Here is a 24,714-nt window from a genome sequence, read left to right as displayed (position 1 = left end):
ACTGCACAGTGCTCCATTGCTGGAGTGACAGAAAGCTAGTCCAGATCCGAAATCCACTGAGAACTTAAAGAATGATAGACTTGGTTGTCACCCATTTTGGACGTACTTTCTGTTTCAGAGCTCTGATCTGAGGGAGTACTTGAGTATGTCAGAGAGCATGCAGAAAAAATTAAGCCAAGGTTGGACAAAAATCTGTTGCTTACTTTCACGTAAGAGCCTAACTGCTTTTATTTCTACCTCTTCTGTTTTTTCCGAAATGTGTTCCTGAGAAGGGTAGAGATTTATTTGCTGCTTGTAGATGTAAATACCATTTTAGAGGATCTAGTTACAGCCTCAGTTGTCATCCCAGTGATCCACACTGGGATTATAACTTGAGGTGAGTACTGATTTAATGCACTAATTCCTGTGTGGTGTAAAGTAACTTTTTTTTTTTTTATATAGCTGGTTTCCCCCATAGTCCCAAATCAAGGGTACTACTTTTCTGCAACATATATTTAGCCCAGTATAGATTATGGGCTCATGACAGCGTTAATATTACCTTGTTAATGCTGATTTTGACCTGTAATGTTGAGGCAGTCAAGCTTTAAAGATACCTCTAGCCCCCAAGTCTGTGAGTTGTTTTAGAAAATGAGAGGAGATGATGACGTCGTTTGCAAAATCTGATCTTCTCTCATCCTAAACCGTATTGAAGCCAGCTGGTTTTGAACTACCCTTATTTGCTAGGGAAGAAGAGAGTCTTAGACATTCAGTATAAAACAGACTTTGTCATCATTGCTGCTCTTGACGGCAGCACATGTCAATCAATATAAGTATGGTCTCAAATATGCCAGTCTGTTGTTTTCTGCTTTCTTCTAGCTGCTGCTTTGTATCAGGTCTGAATCATCATTGTCTAAACATCAGTTATAAATTTTCCTAAATGCTTTAAACCCTAGTTCAGCTCTCTGGTTTTTTATCAGCCTCTCGCTGTCTGTACTCATCTTTAATGACAACTAATTTCTTGGTGTTGGATTGCCTGATACTACTTGTAGCAAAATTTTCAAGCCACATTTGAGGTCACATCTTAAAAAGGTTCTAGAGAGACACATAAGTGCATACTGTTTGTATAGTAAGTATGTACCAGTTAAAGGTGTTGCTGCTGGAAAGTTGCAGTGAAACTTGATTCAAGAAAGTCTTGATTAAATAATGTAATGGAAGTTTCAGTTTTGTTTAGTCACCTGCAATATTCTGTCTGCTTGTCATGTAATACAGCTATTTAATCCAAAGCCTGCCACAATTAGAAAATAAAGAATAAATGCCTAATTTGTAGAACTGTATAAGAAATATATCTGCTATTATAACTGCTTGAGTAATATTACTTCTTTAAAACATAAGACAGACATACTGGGAGATACAGACCTAATCTTCATGTAGTCATATCTCAGCATAAAAATGTTGAATCAGGTATCAGGGTTCTACTTACCCATTTAAGTGGAGATTTCTAGGGAAGAACAGGGCGTTGGATATGTGAGAACCATCTAGTTAAATCTTTGGAATGAGAGACTCCTGTATCTCTAATGCATGTAGGTTAAGAAAAACATGTACTTCACACTCAGCTAAATCTTTCCTTACTTTTGGCCAAAATTTCGCTTCCTTTGTCCTCAAGGCAATTATGCCCGTTCTGGTTTTGTTCCAGATTTGGGGGCGGAGGGTGCAGAGTGAGATGGGGATTCTTAGTTTTCAATAATATTTTTTTTAATTATATATTCCAGCCAGCCTTATGACCAATAACATTAAAAAAAAAAAGATTCTTTGAATAACATTATCTTAAGTTTATTTTTGTATCCTTATTATAGTGTTGGATGACTAAGGAGAGCGTTCATTAAGAGCTAATTATGGTTGTGTGGTTTTTTTAATTGCAGGAGTCAGAGTTACCATCAGAACTGAATAATGAAGGATACTGTGATTTTAACAGCAGGCCAAATGAGAACTCTTACTGCTATCAGCTCCTGCAAGAGCTCAATGAGCAGAGGAAGAAAGGCATTCTTTGTGATGTTAATATTGTGGTGAGTGGGAGGGTCTTCAGAGCTCACAAGAACATCTTGGTTGCAGGCAGCCGCTTCTTTAAGACTCTGTATTGCTTTACAAACAAAGAAAGCCGTAACCAAACCACTGTTACCTATTTAGACGTTGTTGCTGTTCAAGGTTTTTCTGTCATCTTGGACTTCTTATATTCTGGTAACCTCGTGCTTACGAGCCAAAATGCCATTGAAGTGATGTCAGTGGCCAGCTACCTTCAGATGACGGAGGTTGTCCAGTCCTGTCGCAACTTCATTAAAGATGCCTTAAACATAAGTATAAAATCAGAAGCTCCAGAGACCGTTGTCGTGGATTACAACAGAAGATCTGTTAGTAGGGATGGTTTGTCTCCAAGGGATCAGAAAGTTGCCAGCTTCTGGGCAACACGAAACCTCACCAACTTGGCAAGTAGCATAAAAACTGAGAATGATGGTTACTCTATTGATGAGGGCCAAATGGAAAGCTACCAAATGAATGACTGCAGTTGGGTCCAGGACAGCTCACCTGAAATGGCTGAAAATGAATCTCAAGGTGAGGGAAAAGTTTTTGTATGGAATGACATGGGTGCGCAGGGACAATCAGTTCAAGAGCCTGGAAAAGCAAGAAGGAAAAACCAAACTGCAAAGAGATTTATTTATAATATACCACCTAATACTGAAGAGAACTCGGAAGATTGCTCAGTGTTGCAACCGTCAGTCCCGTATCCAGAAGAAGATTTGTCATTTATTAAAGAAGAAGCAGGTAAATATTGCTTTATGTCAGTTATGTCATTTGAAAACTAAATTATTGAATAAAGTACATGACAGTGTAACTCTTATAAAGGTATATTGGGTAGGTTTTTTCATAAAGTCAGTACACCAATCAGATTACTATATCGGTAATCTGATTCTCCACCTTGGGGCACAACAGTGTATCTTCAGCTGGGGAAAGGAATGACAGTGCCATGTTGTACAGTATGTAACATGCTGTTTGCATTTGACGCTTGCGTTGGGGATCCTTACCAGCTGGTAGAAACTAAAATTCTTACATTTACATTTAATCGGTAGGCATTATTAGGCACAAAATCAAGGAGTGATGACTGGTGGCTAATGGTGTTAGGTGGTTGCACAGAGAGAAAGGGCCTTTATCATTTCCTTCCCTATGCTAGCAAAAGATTTTCCCAGGTGAGATCTCCCTCACCTGATGTCACAGAAACAGAATTCCAGCTTTCTGCTGACATTTCTTATAGTGGTATCTGGGAAGCTACAAAATGGAGTAATCCTGGCTAGTATGCTATAAACTCTTAAAGTAGATTTGTGAAACAGAGATGCCACAATGACATATTGTAGAGGGAATATCTTTTTGTTGAACTATTCTTTAAAAAAACATCCTGAGTGCCTCAACTCATAGGATTTTTTTTCTTTAAGGATCTATGGTTAACGTAAGTGCTAGAATAAAACTAAGTATCTGTTTGCTAAAGAAATACGGTCACACAAAGAATTATAAGCAGACTGTTCGCAGTGTAACTGGGATTTGGGGCAATGTAGTTAAGTTCAGATTTTTGTTTTTTATATTATTCTCATACAATATGAATAGTTGGAAGTATATATTTGAAGTACTGTCATTTACCTGTATCATTTTTAGATGAATTGGCAGCTTTGAATGACTCCTGAATTGGGTTAAGTTAAAGGTGGATTTGAGACATAGCTGGAACCAAGTTCTTTAGATGTGTCTGTTTTTAGAAACATTTTAAAATGTATGCCCCCTTCAAACATCAAAGGGCTGTGGATATCCTCTGCTTCTGCGGTTCAAGGGATAGAATTAAGAGGGCAATAAATAAAAATAGTAATAAAAAAAGAAATGGGCACTCACACCTGTGGGTATAGAATATTTATGGATATTTTTGTATTCCAGTGGCAAAACAGATTTGACAGCAACCCGAGTTCTGGGAGAGTCTAGGAACCTATATTTATTTTGGTGAAAGGAAAGATGGCCTTAGCTTGTTCCTGTACCCCCAGATTTGTTTAAAAACAAGGCTGAAAGCAATCCTTTCAGTAGTGGCAGGGACAGGCTACTTCTCCCAGGCCCTGCAGCGCCTCTGCCCACGGTGTGTGGGTGCCTGCCCGGGTGGCTGGCAGCTGCTGAGGTGGGCGCAGGCAGCGGGTGAGTTGCAGCCCAGCAGAGGACAGAGGCTGGCACAGTGCAGCACTGTGCCGGTATGTGTGCGTGAGCACCACAGTGGTGTGTGACAGCATAGTGCGGCGCAGGCTGGAGCTACAGACATGTACATCTGGCACATGAGCAGGGGTAGCCAGGACAAGATACATATAGTTAGCAAGTAGTGTGGCACAACAGGAGCAGCTCTGGAGAAGCAGCTGTGCTGAGGAGCTAACAATCATTTTGTAAATGCTTCAAGGGATTTGCTTATCTGTAGTCTTTGTCTCTGAACTCAGTGGGTAGGCTTACTTTAGCTTTGCGGTTCAGCCTGAGAGTGTGCACTTGTAAAGTGAATTTCCTGATCTTCTTTTACTGTCTAAGCTTTTAGACTGCACAGGGTTTCTTCTGGCTGAAATGAAAATAGAAACTGTGTTTCAGAAACATGCCTATTGCATGCCAACTGCTAACAGGCCTTGGGTCCACAGCAGCAGGTTAAATCTAGCCTTAAGATTACACCTTTAGATGTGTATAGTGGGAATGTTGAGTCCTCGGCACCCGTACAACAAATCTGCCAGTGCTGGGCTACGCTACTTGCTAACACATGCTTAGTTGCAGTGGCATGAAAAAGAGCAGCAGAGGTTCCGGAGCGGGAGCTGAAGACCTGTATATTAATTGCACAAACATCAAATTTCTGACATGATTTAGCATGTGATTTCTATCTGATATATATAGGGTAGATATTCAACCTCCTTTAGTGTTGGAAATACCACAGAGAATGTGTCTACTAAATGGTGTCCCCAGCAACAGAAATAAATACTTGTTTGTGTTCTGTAGAATTTGAATATGTGTTGTGGAGCTTTCTTGAAGAAATAATGGAGGATATGAGCATTGCAAGCTTAGTTCTTCAAGTTCTTTTGGTTTTGGGGTTTTGTTTGTTTTGTTTTTTTTTTTTGACAGAAGCACCAAGGTTTCCAGTAACTCGTTGTGCTAAAGAATTAAATTACAAAATACATCCATGCAACATCTTGATGAAAAGAGCTGTATTAGGGGCACACTGAATTTGTACTGTGGTGTCTCTCCAAAACCATTGAAAGATCTGTGATTGCGGGGGGGATTATTTTATTGAACTATAAAATAGTGTCAGCTAATGATCTCTGTGGTACTTTTCAGAGCACACACATGGTCCCCAGTAAATAATTACATTTTCTGTCAGTGTTTGAACTATTTTGGAAGCCATATATTATATTTTTGAGACCTTTTATGATGTTCTTATGCATGCACGTTCTTTGAAACAAGAAGAGATAATGGAATTAGGGCTTGGTATAGTTTACTTTCACCCATAGCCTGTGCTTTAGCATTTGGTGTTCTTTCTCTATTGCTGGCTAGGTTTTCTTCGCTCTGCAGGTAGATTCAACTCTTAAACACTCCTCTTTCAATTGTTTCCTCTACACCCAAGAAAAGGTGCAAGAGGGAGGAGGGGAGAATTGGAAGAATGACAGGAATGAATTGTAGAGTAACCTGCAGGTTATACGGTAACTTTTTAGTTGTGGATTAAATTTCTTGTGAAGATGAAAAACTACCAAAAATAATAGGCACTGGGAGTTAAAAATGCATAAGAAAATGCCTTCTGGAATAGATAGACAATGCTATGAGGAAAAAAAAGAAAGCATAGTGAATTCTTATGATGAAAGCTAAGGAGTGCGTTGTCCCTTTGGTTGCTAAAAGCGAAAGAATGAGCTTCTACTATTATGCTTTGTCATGTGCTGATGGGAATAACTACCACTACCACCTGTGGCTATGAGGTGTCCAGTTACATGCACAGTGAGCTGCTGTGTCCTTGGCTATGATTTTGGGCTGTCTGGTGTTTTTGTGAGGGGAGAAAAATACCATCGATATGAAGCCTGTTTAAAACCACTCCTTACTACAAAAATTTACCCCAAAAGTCACTACCTTGAATTCTATAGTAAATGGACTTCCCGGTTGGGTACTGCTAGATGAGTGTTAGATAATCAACAATAAAAGCTTTCTGAACTATCTGCTACCCCACTTGTCCTAGTAAAGCAGACATGTCCAACTGCTCCTTGCCAAATGTGAGTTTTCCTACAGGTATCCATAAGGCTATGTCAGCTTCTTCCTTCCTCTCACCCTGCATTGCCAGTGAGTTTATATTTAACATCTTCCCTGTAAAAGCAGCACTTTGAGCTTCAAAAAAACTCCATGAAGTTGAGATGGATTTTAAATTGCATGTACCATCTTACTTCATTTACCTACTCTTACTGAGGCTCTCAAGCCTTCTCCAGTCTTACCTGTATTAATTAAAATAAAAAGTGTTTCTTCACACTGAATGTTACTGTCTATCATACTATTTTCCCTTCTAGTAGATGATCTGCTAAAAAATGTCTTTACTGTTTACAGCTGTGGTGCATCCTACCATTAACTATTTACCATGGTGAAAATAACAGTGCAATCAGGCAGCATCTCTTCGTCAGTTTCCAGTTCATAAAAGCTCAGTGATTCTAATTCATCATATCCTTAATGTCTGTTCATAATTCTTTGTAATTTTTTTATTACTACTTTGTTTTTTCATTTGGGCTTGGGGTTTTTTTGAGTACAAGTGTCCTATCCTCAGGCTTCAGAACACAACAGTGAAGTATTGCTTATGCTTTCCAGAGCCGACTGTGTTGATTCTTAAGGAGACTTCTATGTAATATCCTAGTAGCTGTATGAAGCTACCACCAGAATATTTTACTATTGTTTTCATGCTAGATAAAGCTGTGTCATATATTGTGTTAGAGGAGGGAGTGAGGGAAAGGATAACAAGGACAAGATGAAAGACAGCCCTTTTGTGGGGAAAAAAAAAAAAGAGGCTTCCTGAATGATTTTGTTGGGGGTTCTTAAGGAATTTGATTCAGCTTGCTGTTGAAGCAACTACTTTTCAAAAGGATACAAGCAGCAGCTAAACTTGCTTACAAAAAAATGTAGTGCTGGTCATAGTTTTCGTCATGACGTGAGGGAGCAGCATAATAATACAGCTTGATGAGGACTTTAGAATAAAGAAAGCTAACTTCGTATTTGAAGAAATTAAGATTGACGGACCTATCTGGACATGTATATATTTCTTGTAGAGATAAACTGCACTTGACTGTCTGAGTCACAAATATAAAAAAAATAGTATAAGAAAAGTAAGCTTTTTCTACTACTCTTTTATGGTACTATGACTCTCAGTGAGATCTTCCTCAGATCTCCAGCTGATACCCTGATTGAAAGGTTTAAATTGTTTAATGGACATTGAGCCTCTTTATTTGCCCTATTCCCTATGTAACCTGGTATTGAAGGCCCCATAGGTTTTTAGAAGTCATCTAAAGAGTACCACATCCGAGGATCAACCTCTTCCCCATTCATTAAATTTACTTCTCCTGGGGATGATCCCAAAGACAAGTAGTTTTTCACATTCTAATGGTATGGTCAACCATTGACCTTGCAACTTCAGGCAATGTTCTGTGTATTACTGTTATGTTGCTTTTGGTTTGGGTTTTTTCTTTTTTTTTTTTTTAAAAAAGGTGGATGGGTTGGGGAAGAAGGTTATGTGGTGTCTACAGACCTTTTCTGCCTGAAAAGCTTTTTTTTGTCTCTGCAATTGAAGCACAGGCAATACATTCATTTCTGAAAAATTAACAATCTGACGTGCTTATTTGATCTTTCTGCTACCTCATTTATGAAATAGTGATGATGATGGCAGCAACTTCATAAATAAAGAAAACTGCATATTATCTTGATTCATTTGAGGGCATAACTTCAGCCACAGAAGTTAGCTGTGCTATTTCTTCAGCTAGCTTGCATCTCAAAGATGTAGCTCAGTAAGTCAAAAGAGTTTATGGAAGTATAAATTGATAAATTGCTGTTCAGTTACTCTGGGCTTACACGTCTTAGTATGTGGGGGTTTGGGTTTTTTGTTTGTTTTTAAATTTGAGGGAAGGGATAGAATAGATTTTGAATGGCATGTAGTTTGACTAAAAGACTGTTCCGTCAGCTTATCTCTTTCGGGTTCTCTGTCCTTGCTGAATTGTTTTGCTCACTGCCCAACCATTTATTCTCTTTGTACATTCTGTAATTCTTGTGTACAGAACTCGGGGTTGTTTTTTGGGGTGCAGGTGAGGCAGACAACACTTCTTACTTCTGCCAGTTTCTGGCAAGTATTAGCAAATATATCCAACCAGAAATGTGTTCATAGTGTAGAAAGTTTATACTAAATGTGGAATACTATAGCATAGCAAGCTTATGTTGTGCATTTACCCTAAAGCTCATTGTAGTTCTCGCAGTAAATGTGTAGGTAGGAGTACAGCTTTAGCAGACAACTTCACTTTAGCCACTAGCCTTCATTGGTGCAGCTTTGTTAGTTATAAGCTTCATCCTATCATACTGGGAACAATGGAGAGGGGAGTTAGCAAGATCAGAGTTGCCATTTTTACTGTAAAAATGTAGCCACAATTGCAGAGCTTTAGTCCCTTGTGGTATTCCAAGGGCTTCTTGGCAGGGGGTTGAGGGGGTGTTCTTAAAACCATGAATTTCAAAGCTGGAAAAAAACCCCTTTGTTAAGCAGCAGTTGTCTTTCATGGTCAGATCATAGAATCATAGAATGGTTTGGGTTGGAAGGGACCTTAAAGATCATCTAGTTCCAACCCCCCTGCCATGGGCAGGGACACCCTCCACTAGACCACGTTGCCCAAAGCTTCATCCAACCTGGTCTTAAACACTGCCAGGGAGGGGGCATCCGCAACCTCTCTGGGCAACCTGTTCCAGTGCCTCACCACTCTTAACAGTAAAGAATTTCTTTCTAACATCTAATCTAAATCGACCCTCCTTCAGCTTAAACCCATTCCCCCTTGTCCTGTTACTACACTCCCTGATAAACAGTCCCTCGCCATCTTTTCCTGTAGGCCCCTTCAGGTACTGGAAGGCCGCAATTAGATCTCCCCGGAGCCGCCTTTTCTCCAGGCTGAACAATCCCAACTCTCTCAGCCTGGCCTCATAGGAGAGGTGCTCCAGCCCTCTGATCAGCTTCACGGCCCTCCTCTGGACTCGCTCCAGCAGCTCAATGTCTCTCCTGTACTGGGGCCCCCAGAGCTGGATGCAGTACTCCAGGTGGGGTCCCACAAGAGTGGAGTAGAGGGGCAGGATCACCTCCCTCGACCTGCTGGTCACACCTCTTTTGATGCACCCCAGGAAGTGTATGTGAGAAGTATGAGCTGTGTAAAAGTTCCAGTCTTTTACACATTTGCTTGCTTGTGACTTGAGTTGATCCCCTTTCTTTAGGGTGTAACGTTGCATGTTACTTTGTAAGGAGGGCATGACACCTATCTGGCAAGCTTAGTTTTTCATGTAATCTCAGATCTTCTTATGTAGAGTTCCCAAGGAAGTATCTGGGTGGTGTTTGTTGTTGGAAGGGTTGGGTTTTTTCTTTTTTGCTTTGGTATTTTTACACATTTGCACCTCTGTCTTCTACCTTACTTTTCTTCAAAGCCTGGTGTAAAGACAAAATCCCTTGGTATTCCTGGACAAAAGTTGGGCTTTGGCAAAGTAAGTCTGGAATGGATGATACTGAGATGCCAGTTCAATACAAGGGAATTATGCTACTGCTTCTAAGACTGCCTGTGATTAGAGAAGCTAACATGAAGACATCCTTTGCATTTCCTTTCAAGTGTTTTAGCATAAAAAGTTATTTGGACCAAAACAGTCTCTCCACACAATGGTATCTGTACTTATGTCTTTACATAAGAATAAATACAAATGAAGACCCATATCAATTCTTGGTGTATTTGTCTCTACTGCAGTGACATCAGTGGTCTTTGATCATGATGCACAGTGATACTTCCATTTCCTGTCCCTCAAGCTGACATGTAATTCTTCCTTTAAGAAAATATGTTTACAGGCTACAACATGTAGCTGATAAAATGGTAGTAATAGCAGTTCTATAATGCTGATGCAGAAAGAAACTAATGGCTTTACTGTGTAGAGAACCCTTGTATTAGGGTTAATTTTCCTTTTTTTATGCTGGTTTTTTTTACCCCTTCATTAGGGAGAAACTGCCAGCTTTAAGGACAAGTCAAACTCATTTCCTTGGATTTGTTCTACACTTGCTTTTTTCAAAGAGCAAGAAAATAGGAACAGAACATAATGCCAAGACATTTAATTTGGTTACCAGAATATCTAGAATGGTTGCTGTTTTTTACTTTATCGAAGGATTGTAATCCTAAGAGTTTCATGCAGCCTTTCAGGTGTATATCTCCTTGAAAGTCCTACTTACATTAACACTTTAAATATAAGACTTGATGAAAATGGGATGTGAAATGTCTGCATTTGAAAGTCTTTGAGTTATCTCTTGAATACTTTACTTGAGAAAGCTCTTGAGGTACATACTTAAATTGGCTTGTTTGTAACGTTCATGATCTGGCCCTTGAGCTCCCAGCATAGTCTGGAAGTTTATGGATGAAGGTGTTTTCTTGATAGTCAAGAAGGGCAATTTTCCTGAAATAGCTTACTGAGCCTCATACTGTTTAACAGCTTCATCAGTGATCAGGATATTAGGACAGAAGACGCACTCAGCAAGTTTGCAGATGACATCAGTTGGGTGGGAAGGGTTGATAAGCTAGAGGGCAAGGCTGGACTGTTGTTCAGATAGACCTCAACAATGTGTAGGAATTGGCAGATGAATGTCCGAGATGGTGTGCAAAGACAAATGTCAAGTCCTTCATCTGGAAGTAACAACCCTGGGCATCAGTACAAGCTGAGCACTGAGTGGCTGTAACTCAGTAACTGAGTAACTGCGGAAAAGAACCAGGGATTCCTTGTGGACAGCAGGCAGAACATAAATCAGTAGCGCATCCTACAAGCAATGGGAGGCTAGCCTCATAGTGGTGGTATTAGCAAGAACATAGCCAGCAGGCTGAGGGAGGTGATAATAATACCCCTGTACTCAGGACTGGCAAGACCACATTTAAAATCCTGTGCCCAGTTTAGGACAGCCCAGTACAAGAAAGATGCCAGCAAGATGGAGAGAGTCCAGTGGAGAGGCACTAATGTGGTTAGGGGAATGGAGAACGTGTTGCTCAAGGAGCGGCTGCGGAACTGCATTTATTTAGTATGGAGAAGGCTGAGGGGTGTGCCTACCATCTTCTACCTCCTTAAGGGAGTGATAGAGAAAATGAACCCAAATGCTTTTCAGAGGTGCACAGTGAAAGGGCAAGAGTCAGTTGTCACAAGTTGCAGCTAAGGAAATTACAGCTGTATATGAAGAAAACTGTTGACTATGAGAGCAATTGTATTGGAACAAGCTGCTTAGAGGTTTATGGAATCTTCTGTCCTTGTAGATGTTGAAAACTTGGCCAGGTTCAAAGCAGCATACAGTCCAGCTTTGAAGTTAGTCCTGCTGTGAGCAGGAGGGTGAACTAGGTGACTTTCAGAAGTCTCTTCAGACCTAAATTTCTGAGTTTGATAGTCCCCGAGAACAATACTCTCCCACAAATAAGTGATCTGGATGAGGAAAGGTCCTACTATCTTGTGTTTCAATGACGTAGGCTTTGTGGGGAGAGATCAGCAAAATAGTTTTCTAATGCGAATGGCATCCCTTTCTCAGGGAGGAGTTTTTCAGGGAATATATCATAAGCAAATTGAAAAACCACATGGGTGATACATTTGGCATCAGTTGATGGTCATCTGGTAGGGTTAGTTGGTGATGGATCTGCTTCCATAATCAAGGCAATAAAACATATTTTTCATGAATGAGAAATAGTAAAAATTAAGAGCAGTTGGGAGTATGAGTAAGATTGCATTGACAAAATGTCTTAAGTTTGAGCCTTCTGTTGCAAGAGGCAGTTGAGAAGTAATATGCTTTGACCCCTTCTCAGCTGCAAGGTTAAAATGTAATACTCTGGGAACAAATGGAGTACAAGGTATTTTCTTTCCCCCACCTTCCCAGTCTGTCAGTCTTGGCAGTGCTGTTTTTTCTGTCATGTTACCTAACATAAGCAACAAATCCAGCTCTTTAATAGCAATCCAGATTGTATCAGTAGATTACCACTGCTCTCCTTACAATCCTTCAGAGCTATGGCCTAATCACTTATCCTGTCTACTTTCTGTCTTTTTTTTAATTGATCTGAATGAGCAGCCAATGTCAGAAAACCTGCTGGAAAAATGTTTTCTCTTCTTTTGGTGCCGTTTTTAGTGGTAACATATAAAGAAAACAGAAGTTAAGCTCATTAGACAACTCCATCTAATGCAAAGTTTTGTATCTTTTCCTTCAGCGCACCCTACATCCATATCCCTTTCTATAATAACCTGTTCAATGGCTTCTGTTGTTGATCCTGTCATTAATCTCCTTGATCATCACCTACTCAGTAATGTCTCCTTTTCTTCCCAAAAAATCAGCATATTTCTGGTTACGGAAAAAGACCAAAACTTGTCAAACTAAGGATGTTTCCACTCAGATGCATTCTTTCTGGTGATACTCCCTTACCTCTCCTGCAAAACTGAAAATCAGTGTGTCTGACTTCTGGTTATCCTTTTTCCTGAGAATACACACAGTAGAACGTAAAATCATTCCATAAAGTTTGTTTTGAGTTAGGTTTGGTTTTTTTGTTGTTGTGTAAAAGCCTACACAACCACTTCACTGTATTTCAGACTGTCTCTATCTCTTCTCAGATTGACATATATTGAGAATTTTAGTGCTGTGATAGCTAATCAGCTTATTTGTATTCATTTTTATTATTTTGGATTTGTTTGGTTTTTATAAGATCAGGTTACTGATAGAAACCTCCTCTCCATGCATGGTAGAAGAATGGATAGATGTTGGAGGCTAATTGACATTTGAATTATTAACTTACACCTCTTTTAGGAATCAACTAACCTGTAAAAAGATATCCTTAGATCAGAGGACAGCTTTGGTAAGAAGACCTGGTCTGGAAATACACAGCATTATTGCTTTGAATTAACATATCCCCCCCCCCCTTTTTTTTTTTTAAAGATCTTTCTCACTGCTGTCTTTTATTTCCCCCTTTGCACCATACCCTGTCTACCAGTAGAACTGCATATGTACTTGCTTTCAGTCTCCTATCAAAGTCATCTGGGTTTAAACTGACAGGAACAGGTTAGATGATGACTATATCTGCAGTTTTGCAAGCAGGTTTCAGGGGACAGTAGCCTGGGTGGGAGGAGGAATGAAAGAAGATGTTATGAGCCACAGGGGTCCATAACATCTTATACTTGGCTCAGCTACAATCAGAAGCTTATTTGAGTATAGGCTGTATGTCCACCTGGGGAAACTAGTAGAGGCTAGGTATTACATATAGACTGGGAACTGGAAGTGCAATTTATGTCTTTCTGTAAGGATGAGCCATTAGACATTAAAAATACCTTTTTTGTTGTTTTGTTTTGAATACATTATATGTGTGCTTAATCTAGAAAGCAGATTTTCTAGGTCAACGAATTATTCTAAGAGTAAGCATTAGGTTTAATTATGATCTACTTAGTCCTGTACTGTGCAGAGACTGAAGTGTCTGCAGCAACCTCTTATCTCTTGTGGTATCTGTGCTGGTGTTCTTTCATGTTATAACAGGTCTTTTCTTCAAATTGGAAGTAGAAAGATTTAGTAGTATTATCTACACTAGACTACAGTCCTTAAGTCTATTTGGCTCTATGCTGAGTCTTATGCTAAGATCTAGATGTGTGCAGGGATTTGAGCTCCTAACTTCCCTCAGACTTCAATACCAACTATGAGCATAAATGTTCCTATTGAAATTCAATTTGTGTTCTCTTAAATCCAGAAGAACTGTCAAAGTGACAGTGTTATAAATGCGCTTAGCTTGGTACAGCTCTTACTTATGGTCACTCTTTGATGTATGCTTATTTTGAAGGAAGCTATGCAATATTGCCTCTACTCAGCATGTATGTTACGTCTGTGAGCAGTAAAGGCATGGTCCCTTGGGTCTTACAGATAGTCCTCACGTAAGGGGGGGAAGTGGTTAAAATATTTTGATCACTGGTCAACTAGAGACAGGACAGGTCTATTAGAGGGGAAGAACCTTGTTGTGGTTTAAACCCAGCCAGCAACTAAGCACCATTCAGCTGCTCGCTCACTCCTCCCCCCACCCCCTGATGGGATGGGGGAGAGTATCAGAAGAGTAAAAGTGAGAAAACTCGTGGGTTGAGATAAAGACAGTTTAATAGCTAAAGCAAAAGCCACACAAACAAGCAAAGCAAGACAAGGAATTCATTCACCACTTCCCATGGGCAGGCAGGTGTTCAGCCATCTCCAGGAAAGCAGGGCTCCATCATGTGTAATGATTACTTAGGAAGACAAATGCCATCATTCTGAATGTTACAGAATCATAGAATGGTTTGGGTTGGAAGGGACCTCAAAGATCATCTAGTTCCAACCCCCCCTGCTATGGGCAGGGACACCCTCCACTAGACCACGTCCCCCCCTCCTTCTTCCACCTAACTTTATATGCTGAGCACAATGTCATACGGTATGGAATATCCCTTAGGCCAGTCTGTGTCAGCTTTCCTGGCTGAGTCTCCTCCCAATTCCTTGTGCACCCCCAGCCTACTCGCTGGTGGGGTGGTGTGAGAAGCAGAAAAGGCCTTGGCTCTGTGTAAGCACTGCTCAGCAGTAACAAAAACATCCCTGTGTTATCAACACTGTTTTCAGCACAAATCCAACACACAGCCCCATACTGGCTACCAGGAAGAAAATTAACTCTATCCCAACTGAAACGAGGATGAACATATAAAGAAAAGGTCTAATATTTTAAACAGGTTATAAAAGTTGTTTTATTTTTTTCTCTGCTAGATCTTGAAGCCTGCTTTAATTTGGAGGCTTTTAGCCTTGAGGTCAAGTTATCTTTGCTCTTGCCCAGAACTGTACAACACTGCTTCCTCACTAATCCTTTCTTGTGTATTACAGAAGGAGGCTTTACTGCTCACCTCAAAGGAATGTGTAGTTGGCATGTCTATAGGGTATCTGTGTTCTATTCCTTGAACGGTTGTGAGATGCCATTGCTGGAGTCCATAGCTCCAAATTAGTGTAAGGAGTTCTTGCCTCTTTTGGACATAACAACAGCTATTAGAGTCAAAAAAATTAAAAATATTTTCTTCACTACTTTGTCTCTTAAAGGAGATTTATTCCCTTCCCTTCCCCCTCCTTTCTTTCTATACCAAAATAGCTAGGTGGATGAGCTGAAATACTGGGATTTCTCCTCCTTCGTCTGCTTAAGCTCTACTTTTTAAAAGCTCTGATGGAATACCTAGTTTTGCAGTCGTGATCCAACTTTGCTTATCATTTGCCATTGTCTGATGGACAGGATAGAATTATGATCTTCCTATTTGTTAACTGAGTTCCTTTTGAACCATTGTCTTATATTGCAGGTGAAACCACTGCTGCCAGCTGTAATGCCTGAGCAGTAAATGAAAGTACTATATGTGTCTAATGCTGTAAGCATGTGTAATCTGTACTTTTTTCACAGTAAAACTGTAAGTTGTGAGTGTTTCAGTATACAGCTTACAACTAGTTGCATGAAATCCTAGTTTACACTAAGAGAAATTCTTTTTCTGGAAAAATCCTTAGAATGGGTAGTATAGGGACAAAAGAAAGTCTTTGGACTATTAAAATGTATGGTCTCAGGCTTGAAAGTAAAAATATATCTATTTGCTATGAAGCCCTTGTCAAAATTTCTCACAACAATGGCATTGGGAATCCAGTGTGAGGACCTGAGCTGCATCCAGACAAAGGAAATTTGCCAGTTTCCACTGCAGTTAGTTTATTTAACAACTGTGTGCCTGTGAGGAAAGTAATGGATTTATGAGTTCATGTTTTCCAACAAACTCCTCCTCTCTTGGGGATTGGGGGAAAGATTGATTTGCACTCTTGCCAGAAGAGTATTTGCCCCACAAATATGATTTTGTCAAATGCCTAGTGCAGCCTTCTTGTGTACTATTTATAGTTCTCTGTGCTGTGTAATAGTGATTCAGGATTCACTCATGCAATTCTTATTACAAAAGCATAGAATTAAACAAGCAAGGATCTTTTTCTTTGTAAGGCACTGTTCACTTCTGAATTATTTCACTCTTTTAAAGCGGAAAACAGCTACAAAGACTACGCAAACTGCATGAAGAGCTTGTCTAAAGACCAAATGTAAATATGCAAACTAGTCTTTTAAGCTCTTATTTTCCAAGTAATTATGGTCTCTGGAATTGATGTGGTTATAGAGTAATGGAGATGATTATTCAAAAAAGGATTTAGACATAACTGTAGGATACTTTATATAAGTAAAGATATTTAAAGCACTCTGTATACCAGTGAGATATTTTCAGGCAATAAAGAAAATCACCCTTCCTGTAGAAAATGTTTACTTTTGTACCAGCTAGACTGCCTGTGGTAGATCAGATGAAGTCACAGCACAAAGCAGTTGTAAAGAGAATCCAGTGGATTCATCACTGTCATGATGATAGTGAGGGAATAAATAACCTTACCATAAAAGTTCCTGTAGTATGAAAAAGGCTTTGAATTTTTCCTCAGCACAGGGAGAAGAAATGGTGCCATGGAGAGTAGTAGTTCAAAGGTCTAATTTCATTGAAACTAGGAATGCAGTTATTTCTTCATTTCAGTATTGAAGATTATGGGGGTGGGGGAATAAATTATAATTACTTTTTTAAGATTTGAAACTTTTTTGTCACAGTTTAAAAAGGATATATATTTTGCTAAACAACATGAACCCGGGAAGCTAAAGTAAGACTGTGTCTGTAATAGGTACTTCAAGTGACTTCAAGTATGGACTGCTGCCGGGTACTTCAAGTGACTTCAAGTACGGACTGCTGCCGGGTACTTCAAGTGACTTCAAGTACGGACTGCTGCCGGGTACTTCAAGTGACTTCAAGTACGGACTGCTGCCAGAGTCTTGGCCAAAAGAAGCCTGGGAAAATGGCAAGTATATCTGATGGAGAGGAGGTTGGTTTTTTGCCTCTGATAGGGGTTCTTTATCTTCTGTGTCACTGCTGGTAATATTTGATTAATTTGCTTAGAGATTTATAAGATTGAGTGTTTACATAATCTTCTTTCATACATTATCCAGAAAGGCAAATGATAAATACGAGTACTTCCTTGAAGGGAGAAAAAGGAATTCAAATGTATGGAAATGTAAAAACTGCACATGATTTATATCAGCTCTTGTTTTGTGCCTGAATATAAAGATACCTGAGGTCTTTAATGATCTGATAGCTTCCCCCCTCTCCCCCTCTTAGTAAGCTAACTACAGATAAATGAGCTTTGAAATTGAATGCTTGGATGATGAAGATATGAAATTAAATATAACTTTCAAAGTAGATCTCTGAGCATACTTCTCGCTATTAAAAACTAAAAACTTCATTGCAATGAAGGTTTTGAATTCAGTGCAGCCATAACTGAAGCCCTCTTCAGTCAAAGCTGTGTTGTATAACCTACCCTTTCACAGCTTATGTGCCTTTCTTAATAGTTCAAACAAGCAATTATCTGTAACTATTGTTCTGTCTGAAAACATACAAAAAACCCACCACATCCAAAATAATTGTCTGGATACATAAAATACATAAAGTCCTCAGTAAAAAGAGGATCTTAAGGATTGGGTAATAGTAATGCCTACCTCTGCTCTGTGACTTTGAGCTATTACTGGGATGTGGTTTATGGTTTACTTCAAATATTTTGGTTTTTACATTGGAAGAAACTGGGTCATCAGAAGGTGAAATACACTAGCAGGCAAGGGATTAGAACTCTGGTCTTAGTAGGTCTGTCTGTTCTTAAACCATTAAATTCCCACATATCTTAGAGCCCTGAGGTCTGCCTGTCTGTCATACCCCTGTTGATGTGTCTAAGACTGCAATTTACAACCTTTTTTGAACTTACTTTTCTTCATGTAAGCCATTACATGACATCACGTTGACATGCAGCTTGCATGAGTGCTCCGATATACCAAGGCAAACTTTTGAATATTAGCAACATTTAACTTCCATGTTATGATGGATTTTGAAGCTAGGAGGCAGCATCTTAGATATAGGCATGCAGGCCCATGCACATAACACAATTACTTTTGCTTTCTTCCTGACGGCATGAGCAGTAGAAACTCTCATGCATACAGTCACGTAGCTTTAGCCAGTGCTTTTTGGATGCTTTTTAGATGGTTACAGTCATGTTCATAACCTATTTCACCTGTAGTAAGTTGAGTCCATACGCTATTCTCAAATAATCCTTGTATTCCTGTGTGGCTGCCTTCATAGCTGTCGCAGCATCCTGTGTTTTTCTATTTCACACAGTAATAGGCAGCTGTAGTAAACCTGTTTTGCATGTATCCTTTAAGCAAGCTATGTTATCCCTGGTTCAAGGATATGTAAATAGCTCTCTTCCATCATAAGGAAGAAGTAGGATATTGCTACTTCCAGAAGTTTTTTCTGCTCTCTTTAATTTTTCTACTGTTACGACAAAATAGACTTTGGGTAGAGAATACCTAAGATCTTAACTAGTAACTTCCCTTTCTAGCTATTTCAGAATTATGCTACCTCTTACTCTCCTACTCCTTTTGTCAGTATTCCTTCCTGCTTAGTTATAATTTCTTTTTTCATTTATTTGTATAGTCAGATCTTGGCATGCAGTTCCTGCACATAATTCTAAATAGAATATTGGGAGAGAAGATTTTAACTGTCTAAATGCCGCTGAGCTGGAGGGTTTCTAATCCAGAATAAAGTGGTTTCCGGTATAAGTGACCTGTAGAAAATGGACTACTGCTAACTTGTAGCTAACTTACTCCGATTCATGAAATAAGACTTCTTTTCAAAGAATTGATCTGTACTTTTGTAGTAAAAATTCCTTGATTACAAGTGGGTATTTTTCTCACAAGATCATACATGCAGAACCTACCAGTATTTGTGGTTTCTGCAGGCAGGCATTGTCCTGATTTGGCTGATGAAAAGTCATGTGGGTGCTCTGTTGTTTTGGCACCTGTTTATTTTTGTGCACCAGGCAGAACGTATTGAAATAGTTTTTTTGTGTTTCATCATCTTTTCTTCTGATGGCTTATTTTCTTGTAGGTGATTCCTCTGCTTTAATCATGAACAAATTGAAGTGTCCACACTGTAATTATGTAGCCAAATACAGAAGAACACTAAAGAGACACTTGCTCATTCACACAGGCGTGAGATCTTTCAGTTGTGACATCTGTGGGAAGCTGTTTACTCGAAGAGAGCATGTAAAGAGACATTCCTTGGTAGGTAACCTCAAAAGTGTGTGTGTGTATGTACGCACGTGTACAAGTTTGGTTTTTATGGTTTTTTCAGATGTTTTGGTAGTTGGGAGAAACTGTTCTCTGGTTTGCCATAATGTAAATTGCTTTAGCTTAATCTAAAGTAGATGAAGATAAACATCTCTTTGTGATAACTATACCTTTTATATTCTTAATGGAAAATGCCGTATCAATTAAGACAGTTGCTGGAATTCTGATAATGTCAAGATGATTGAAAGTGACGTGATAAAGAGATGCAGTACATGTAAGTATTCTGTAGATAACAAAAGGGAATTCTGGCTTAGTGTTACTGCAATAGAATAGCACATCTTCTATAATGCTGCATCACCATTTTCTGTGACGACACCCTGTTAATCAGCAGTTGCACAATATCTTGGGGTAGTTCTGAAATACTTATTTCACAACTAGATAAAGCTATAGTATAGTATCTGCTTTAAGATTTAGGAAGGAATGAAAAATATCTGAGATGCAGAAAGTAAGCGTCCTTCTGACTTGCATTTTATCAATACCATAACCAGCAGCTGAGCTTGCCCTGTCCTGTGCATGTTGCGTAACTCAGGATTTGACTCGTGTACTTTTTATCTGAGGATCCAGCAAAAGTATTGCCTATCTTGGGTATTTTGCAGGTACTTTGTATCTAGTCTCTAAGGACATTAAGACTTCATTATAATATTTACTATATAAAATCCAAGGTGCGTTTTAGGGTAGTAATAAAAAGAAGATCATATTGGTGATGAGAAGGTAATAACAATTCTCCAAGCTGTGATTTTTAAAAAAATAATCATTTTACAACATGTTTTGCAGATCCTCAGAATAGGTTAGTACGTGGAATGGGGTAAACTGCACTTCTCCATTTTGTTAGCTTTCCTCAGTCCTTCGAGAATCAATGGACCACCTTGCTCCCTCATTAAGGTGTTCCATAAGTCTCCGTAGCCTTCTCGCAGTTGGGTTTTTTTTTTGTTCCTCAGTGAGTAGAAAAAGTGGTTGTGAGCTTCCAAGTTTTAATGCGGATGCAGAAAAGAGCTTTTGGTGTAAGTCTTCCTAACTTTCCTTTCTAGCTTGTGCTATCATGAAATGGGCTTTCTGTTAGCCAGTAATATTATTAAAAGTAAATAATTACCCTAGTCATATCAGGATATAATTCTAGAACATATGTATAAGACCACTATAGTAATTTTAAGTATTCCTTAAACTGCTCTACGGGTAGGAAAGGCATATGTTAATAGCTCTTATGTAAATTTTAGAACCAGCATCTTTCTTATGTTCCACTGCACTTCTCTCATCTTACGCATCTTTCCACCCTGCTACTGCTGCCTTTCTTCCTCCTCCCATACCATCTGGTGAACGCTTAGGTGCCTGAAGGGAGAGGAGTACCTCTGATGTTACTGAGTCTGAAGGACATTGTGTTCTGTAGTGTATATAGATGACTGCAGTGATGGTATGGGGCAGCTCGGTGGCTGGGTAGAGGAGGTCAGGTCGTTGTCACCTTATTGGTGGTGATACCCGTGTAACATGTCCCAGCAGCTACTCTACTTCCTTTGTGGCTCACCAGAGAAGATAGCAACAGTGAGTGGTAGTTGGTCTGTGAGGGAGAGCAGAGTGGGACTTGAGGTTTCTGTCCTGCAGTATCTGACCAGGTCTTGTAGCTGAAGATTTTTTTTTTTTTTCCCCCCTCCAGGAAACAAGATGAAGTCAGACAGGGTGAAAATAGCTATAGAGTGAGCTCAGCCTAGCCCTGTGCTCTAACTGAAGTGTGCTCTCCCTGCCGGAGTCAGAACACTTCCCCGCCCCCCCCCCCAAACATTCTGCTTTGTGTGAAACATTATCATAACAAGTCTAGAGGCTGAGGGAAAAAACATGTGGTATCAGCCGTACAGATTATACAGCAGGACTAAAGTAACTATTTGTATCTTGACCTTGGGTTTCTTTCCCTCATCTGGGTGGTAATTTCTGTTTTATCTAAAATGGCAACTTTTTCAGTGTGACCTCAAATGATATATTTAAGCATGTAATTGTAATCTGTTGTGGGGACACTGGATAGAAGAAAGAAGTCTTCAACTTTTTTTCCAAGACGATAACTATTATACATGATTGCTGAATTCAGTTACTTGTACAAGTAACATAATCCCAAATTAAAAATTAAAATTTATGTTTAGTCAGGTTGACCAATAGCAGCCTTCTAATTTTACACAGAAGCTCACTCTACATACAGAACAAAAAATTCACCAAAGGAACATGGAAAGATGATGTTGGGTTTGGTTGTGTTGGGAGGGCGATGTCATGGAAGAAGGATCTTGCTCTTTGAAGGCACACATAATTTAATGACTCTTGCTTGTTCTTAATGTTTCTAGGACTTAAAATTGTAAAGGCAATTTTCTAAACGAGAGATGATCCTGTGTGTAGCATAAGTGCTTATACTGTTCCCATTGCCTTTCTGAGTCTTGTTCTGTACAGTGAGTAGCTGTAAAATGGACACTCGCCTACTTACGAAACAGGCAGCTATTCAGCTATATGCTGAACAGTAAGCAGGTAGTTTGGTTCTGGGCTCATGTAGTCAAAATGGATCTCTAGTAATACTGTTCTTTCTTTGAACAGTCTTGGGGTAACTTTTGGAAGAGTTTGCAAAATGAATTTTGTATTAGTAATTATTATTGTTAATAGCTTTCTAGAACTATATGTAAATGCAACCTGATATGCGTATTTTCAGCTGTTAATATTTCTCTTCCATAGGTGCATAAAAAGGATAAAAAGTATAAATGCATGGTGTGTAAGAAGATTTTCATGCTAGCAGCCAGCGTTGGAATAAGACATGGATCGCGACGTTACGGAGTTTGTGTAGACTGTGCAGATAAATCTCAACCTGGAGGGCAAGAGGGAGCAGACCAGGTGCAGGACACAGATTTCCCTAGGGATGAAGAATATGAGGAAAATGAAGTGGGAGAAGGTGATGAGGAGCTTGGTGATGACGTAGAAGAACAGAATGACCAGTCTCGATGGGATGAATCTGGGGAAGTTTGTATGCCTTTAGATGACTGACAGAGCATATGACTTCGGAGTGCTGAAATGGACACTATATGGATTGACTATTTGAATTTTTGGACTGAAGGCTTGCGAAATATGGTACAGGCTGGATGGTAGTTATGTTGCTGTGAAAAATGTAGGGTTCAAAGCCTTATAGCAAAAAAGGATTATTAATTTTTTTATTATATTTGCACAGGACTGTACAGCATACAACCATTTGGTTGAATTATACAGAGTCCTCACATCTACAGTCAGTTATCAAAAGAAAAATGTATTTTTTATTATTTATAGGATATAGCTACTTGGGTCCTATTCAGACATAGTAGTAACTGTACTTATGTTACACATTCATGTATCTGTTAACATGAATGAAGAAAATTGCAACTTGGTATGGAAATACAAAGACAGCTTTCCCAAATCCACTCGTACTTTGTTAGTGAACCAGTGAAGCTAATTTGGGCTAGTGGCTCTTGTTTCCACAAGCATGTCTTTGCCATACAAACCTTACCTCTCCCGTACTCTGATAGGTGAAAGCCAATCATTTAAATATGCATCACAGATAATGCCAACACCATGTTGAAATTTGGGTTTAAAACTTTTGGCTCTATGCTGGCAGGCAGTATAGGTGATAAGCACTGGAGAAGTTAATAATGGCATTAATTTAGTGTCTGTTTCTTCACAGTTTTGAATTTTCAAGAAGGTTGTTACTGATTTATCAGTTCCAAAATGATCTTTTGGAAGAAGTGACCAATAATGAAAATAATAGACTGATCAGAGCACGGGTAACTCTTTTGCCACTTAGTCAAAAGAGATAGTCATGCTAAAAGGTATCTGATGTAAAAATGTTTCCTCCCTCCTCTAAGGCCCCCCTCCTCTCAAACATTTTGACTTCCCTGGTGTTATACCTCAGTCCCACAGATTAAAAATACAAGGAATGGAGAAAGTGTCATATTAAACAACTTTTTGGTTAATAATTTCTTACTTGTCCGGTTTTTGGCTAGTTTGTGATGTGAATTGGACACTAGGCTATTGTGCCCATCGTTCATCATTAAAATGAACACAAACTTTTTTATTCTTTTGTACTTAATGGGTTGTTGCTAGTGTTTAATATAAACCAATTACATTTAACTTGTTGACTTAATTTGCTGGATTTTTTTTTTTTTTTTAAGAAAAAAAGCCAAAATAGTGCTCTTTGAGTTGTCTACCTTTCAGGGTAATGTGCTCCCTACACTCTTTATTTCAAATTTTCTAGGAGGCATTGAAACTTGAAATTTTGTAGCCATGTGGATTTTTTTCCTAAGCTTGTAATATTGTACCAATGATTTCAGGCCTCTTTCATAGGGAGAGGAGGACATTACACCTTCATCTTAAACTCCTCTGTGTTGTCTAGCCTAAGGCAAATGAATTCAGGCAATCATTGGAACAATACATCTTATGTACTATTATGTCACAACAAGTAAATATGCAGAGCATTTATCATGACACATAGCTAGGCCAGTGTGACAGTACTGTATAAAAAACAATTGAGGGTCACCATATTTTTCAGCTTTGTTTAATTTTAAAATGAGTATATTTTTTCCTATTTTATATCAGGTAACTAAATTATGCTAGTTGTGTGGATAACTTTGAAGTATGCTTTGACGGACAGAATCTTAATGGTGCTCCATCTGATCAAAGTTGGTATGTATTTAAAGAGACAAGCTTTACTGTTGTCCTTTACATCAGTAGAACAGTAACAAAATGTTAAGACATTGTTTTTGCTGATTGAAGCTGAGATAAGTTTGAACTACACTTATGGGAATTAAAATGCTTTTTTATCATCCACTTGTTTCATTGGTAGTTTCCACATCATTGTAAACCTGACAGATGATTAGTTTTTTGGGGGAGGGTGGGAAGGGTGGGGTACCTTTTTTTTTTTTACACTGAAGAATACATCTTATTCTCATTGTTCTAGACCGAAATGAGTAATGTGTAATTCTGGTGGGGTCCAAAGTAGAAATTAGTTGGGCAAAGATGGTATGAATGAAAAAGTATTTTAAACGTTAAAGTAATGTTCTGCTTTGTGAATATGTAAGTATAGCATAAAGATTTTTCCATCCCATTTATCCCCTTTAAAACCATAGTTTACAATTGGTAGATCTGTCTATATATATAAATATATATATATCTGAGATTCACCTAA

The 24,714-nt window shown here is 39.0% G+C and overlaps 1 protein-coding gene across 2 annotated transcripts in view; it reads left to right on the top strand.

Annotated features, from left to right (window-relative positions):
- Window positions 1-24,436, top strand: part of ZBTB10 (zinc finger and BTB domain containing 10) — a 30,977-nt gene extending 6,541 nt beyond the window's left edge. Inside the window, exons 2-6 of one of the 2 annotated variants that reach the window (XM_054817287.1) lie at window positions 1,899-2,796; window positions 16,994-17,167; window positions 19,300-19,475; window positions 19,690-19,755; window positions 22,242-22,377. In XM_054817287.1, the coding sequence (XP_054673262.1) occupies window positions 1,899-2,796; window positions 16,994-17,167; window positions 19,300-19,475; window positions 19,690-19,722 (1,281 nt within the window). In that variant the 3' untranslated portion in view covers window positions 19,723-19,755; window positions 22,242-22,377. Of the gene's footprint in view, window positions 1-1,898; window positions 2,797-16,993; window positions 17,168-19,299; window positions 19,476-19,689; window positions 19,756-22,241 lie in introns of both variants that reach the window. The other variant, XM_054817286.1, reaches the window with a different exon arrangement.
- Window positions 24,437-24,714: the final 278 nt, after the last annotated feature.

The sequence above is a fragment of the Grus americana genome, chromosome 2, assembly GCF_028858705.1.
Source record: "Grus americana isolate bGruAme1 chromosome 2, bGruAme1.mat, whole genome shotgun sequence".
Classification (NCBI taxonomy): Eukaryota; Metazoa; Chordata; class Aves; order Gruiformes; family Gruidae; genus Grus; species Grus americana.
Note: the sequence above shows the minus strand (reverse complement) of the source record. Positions and strands in the feature narration are given on the sequence as shown.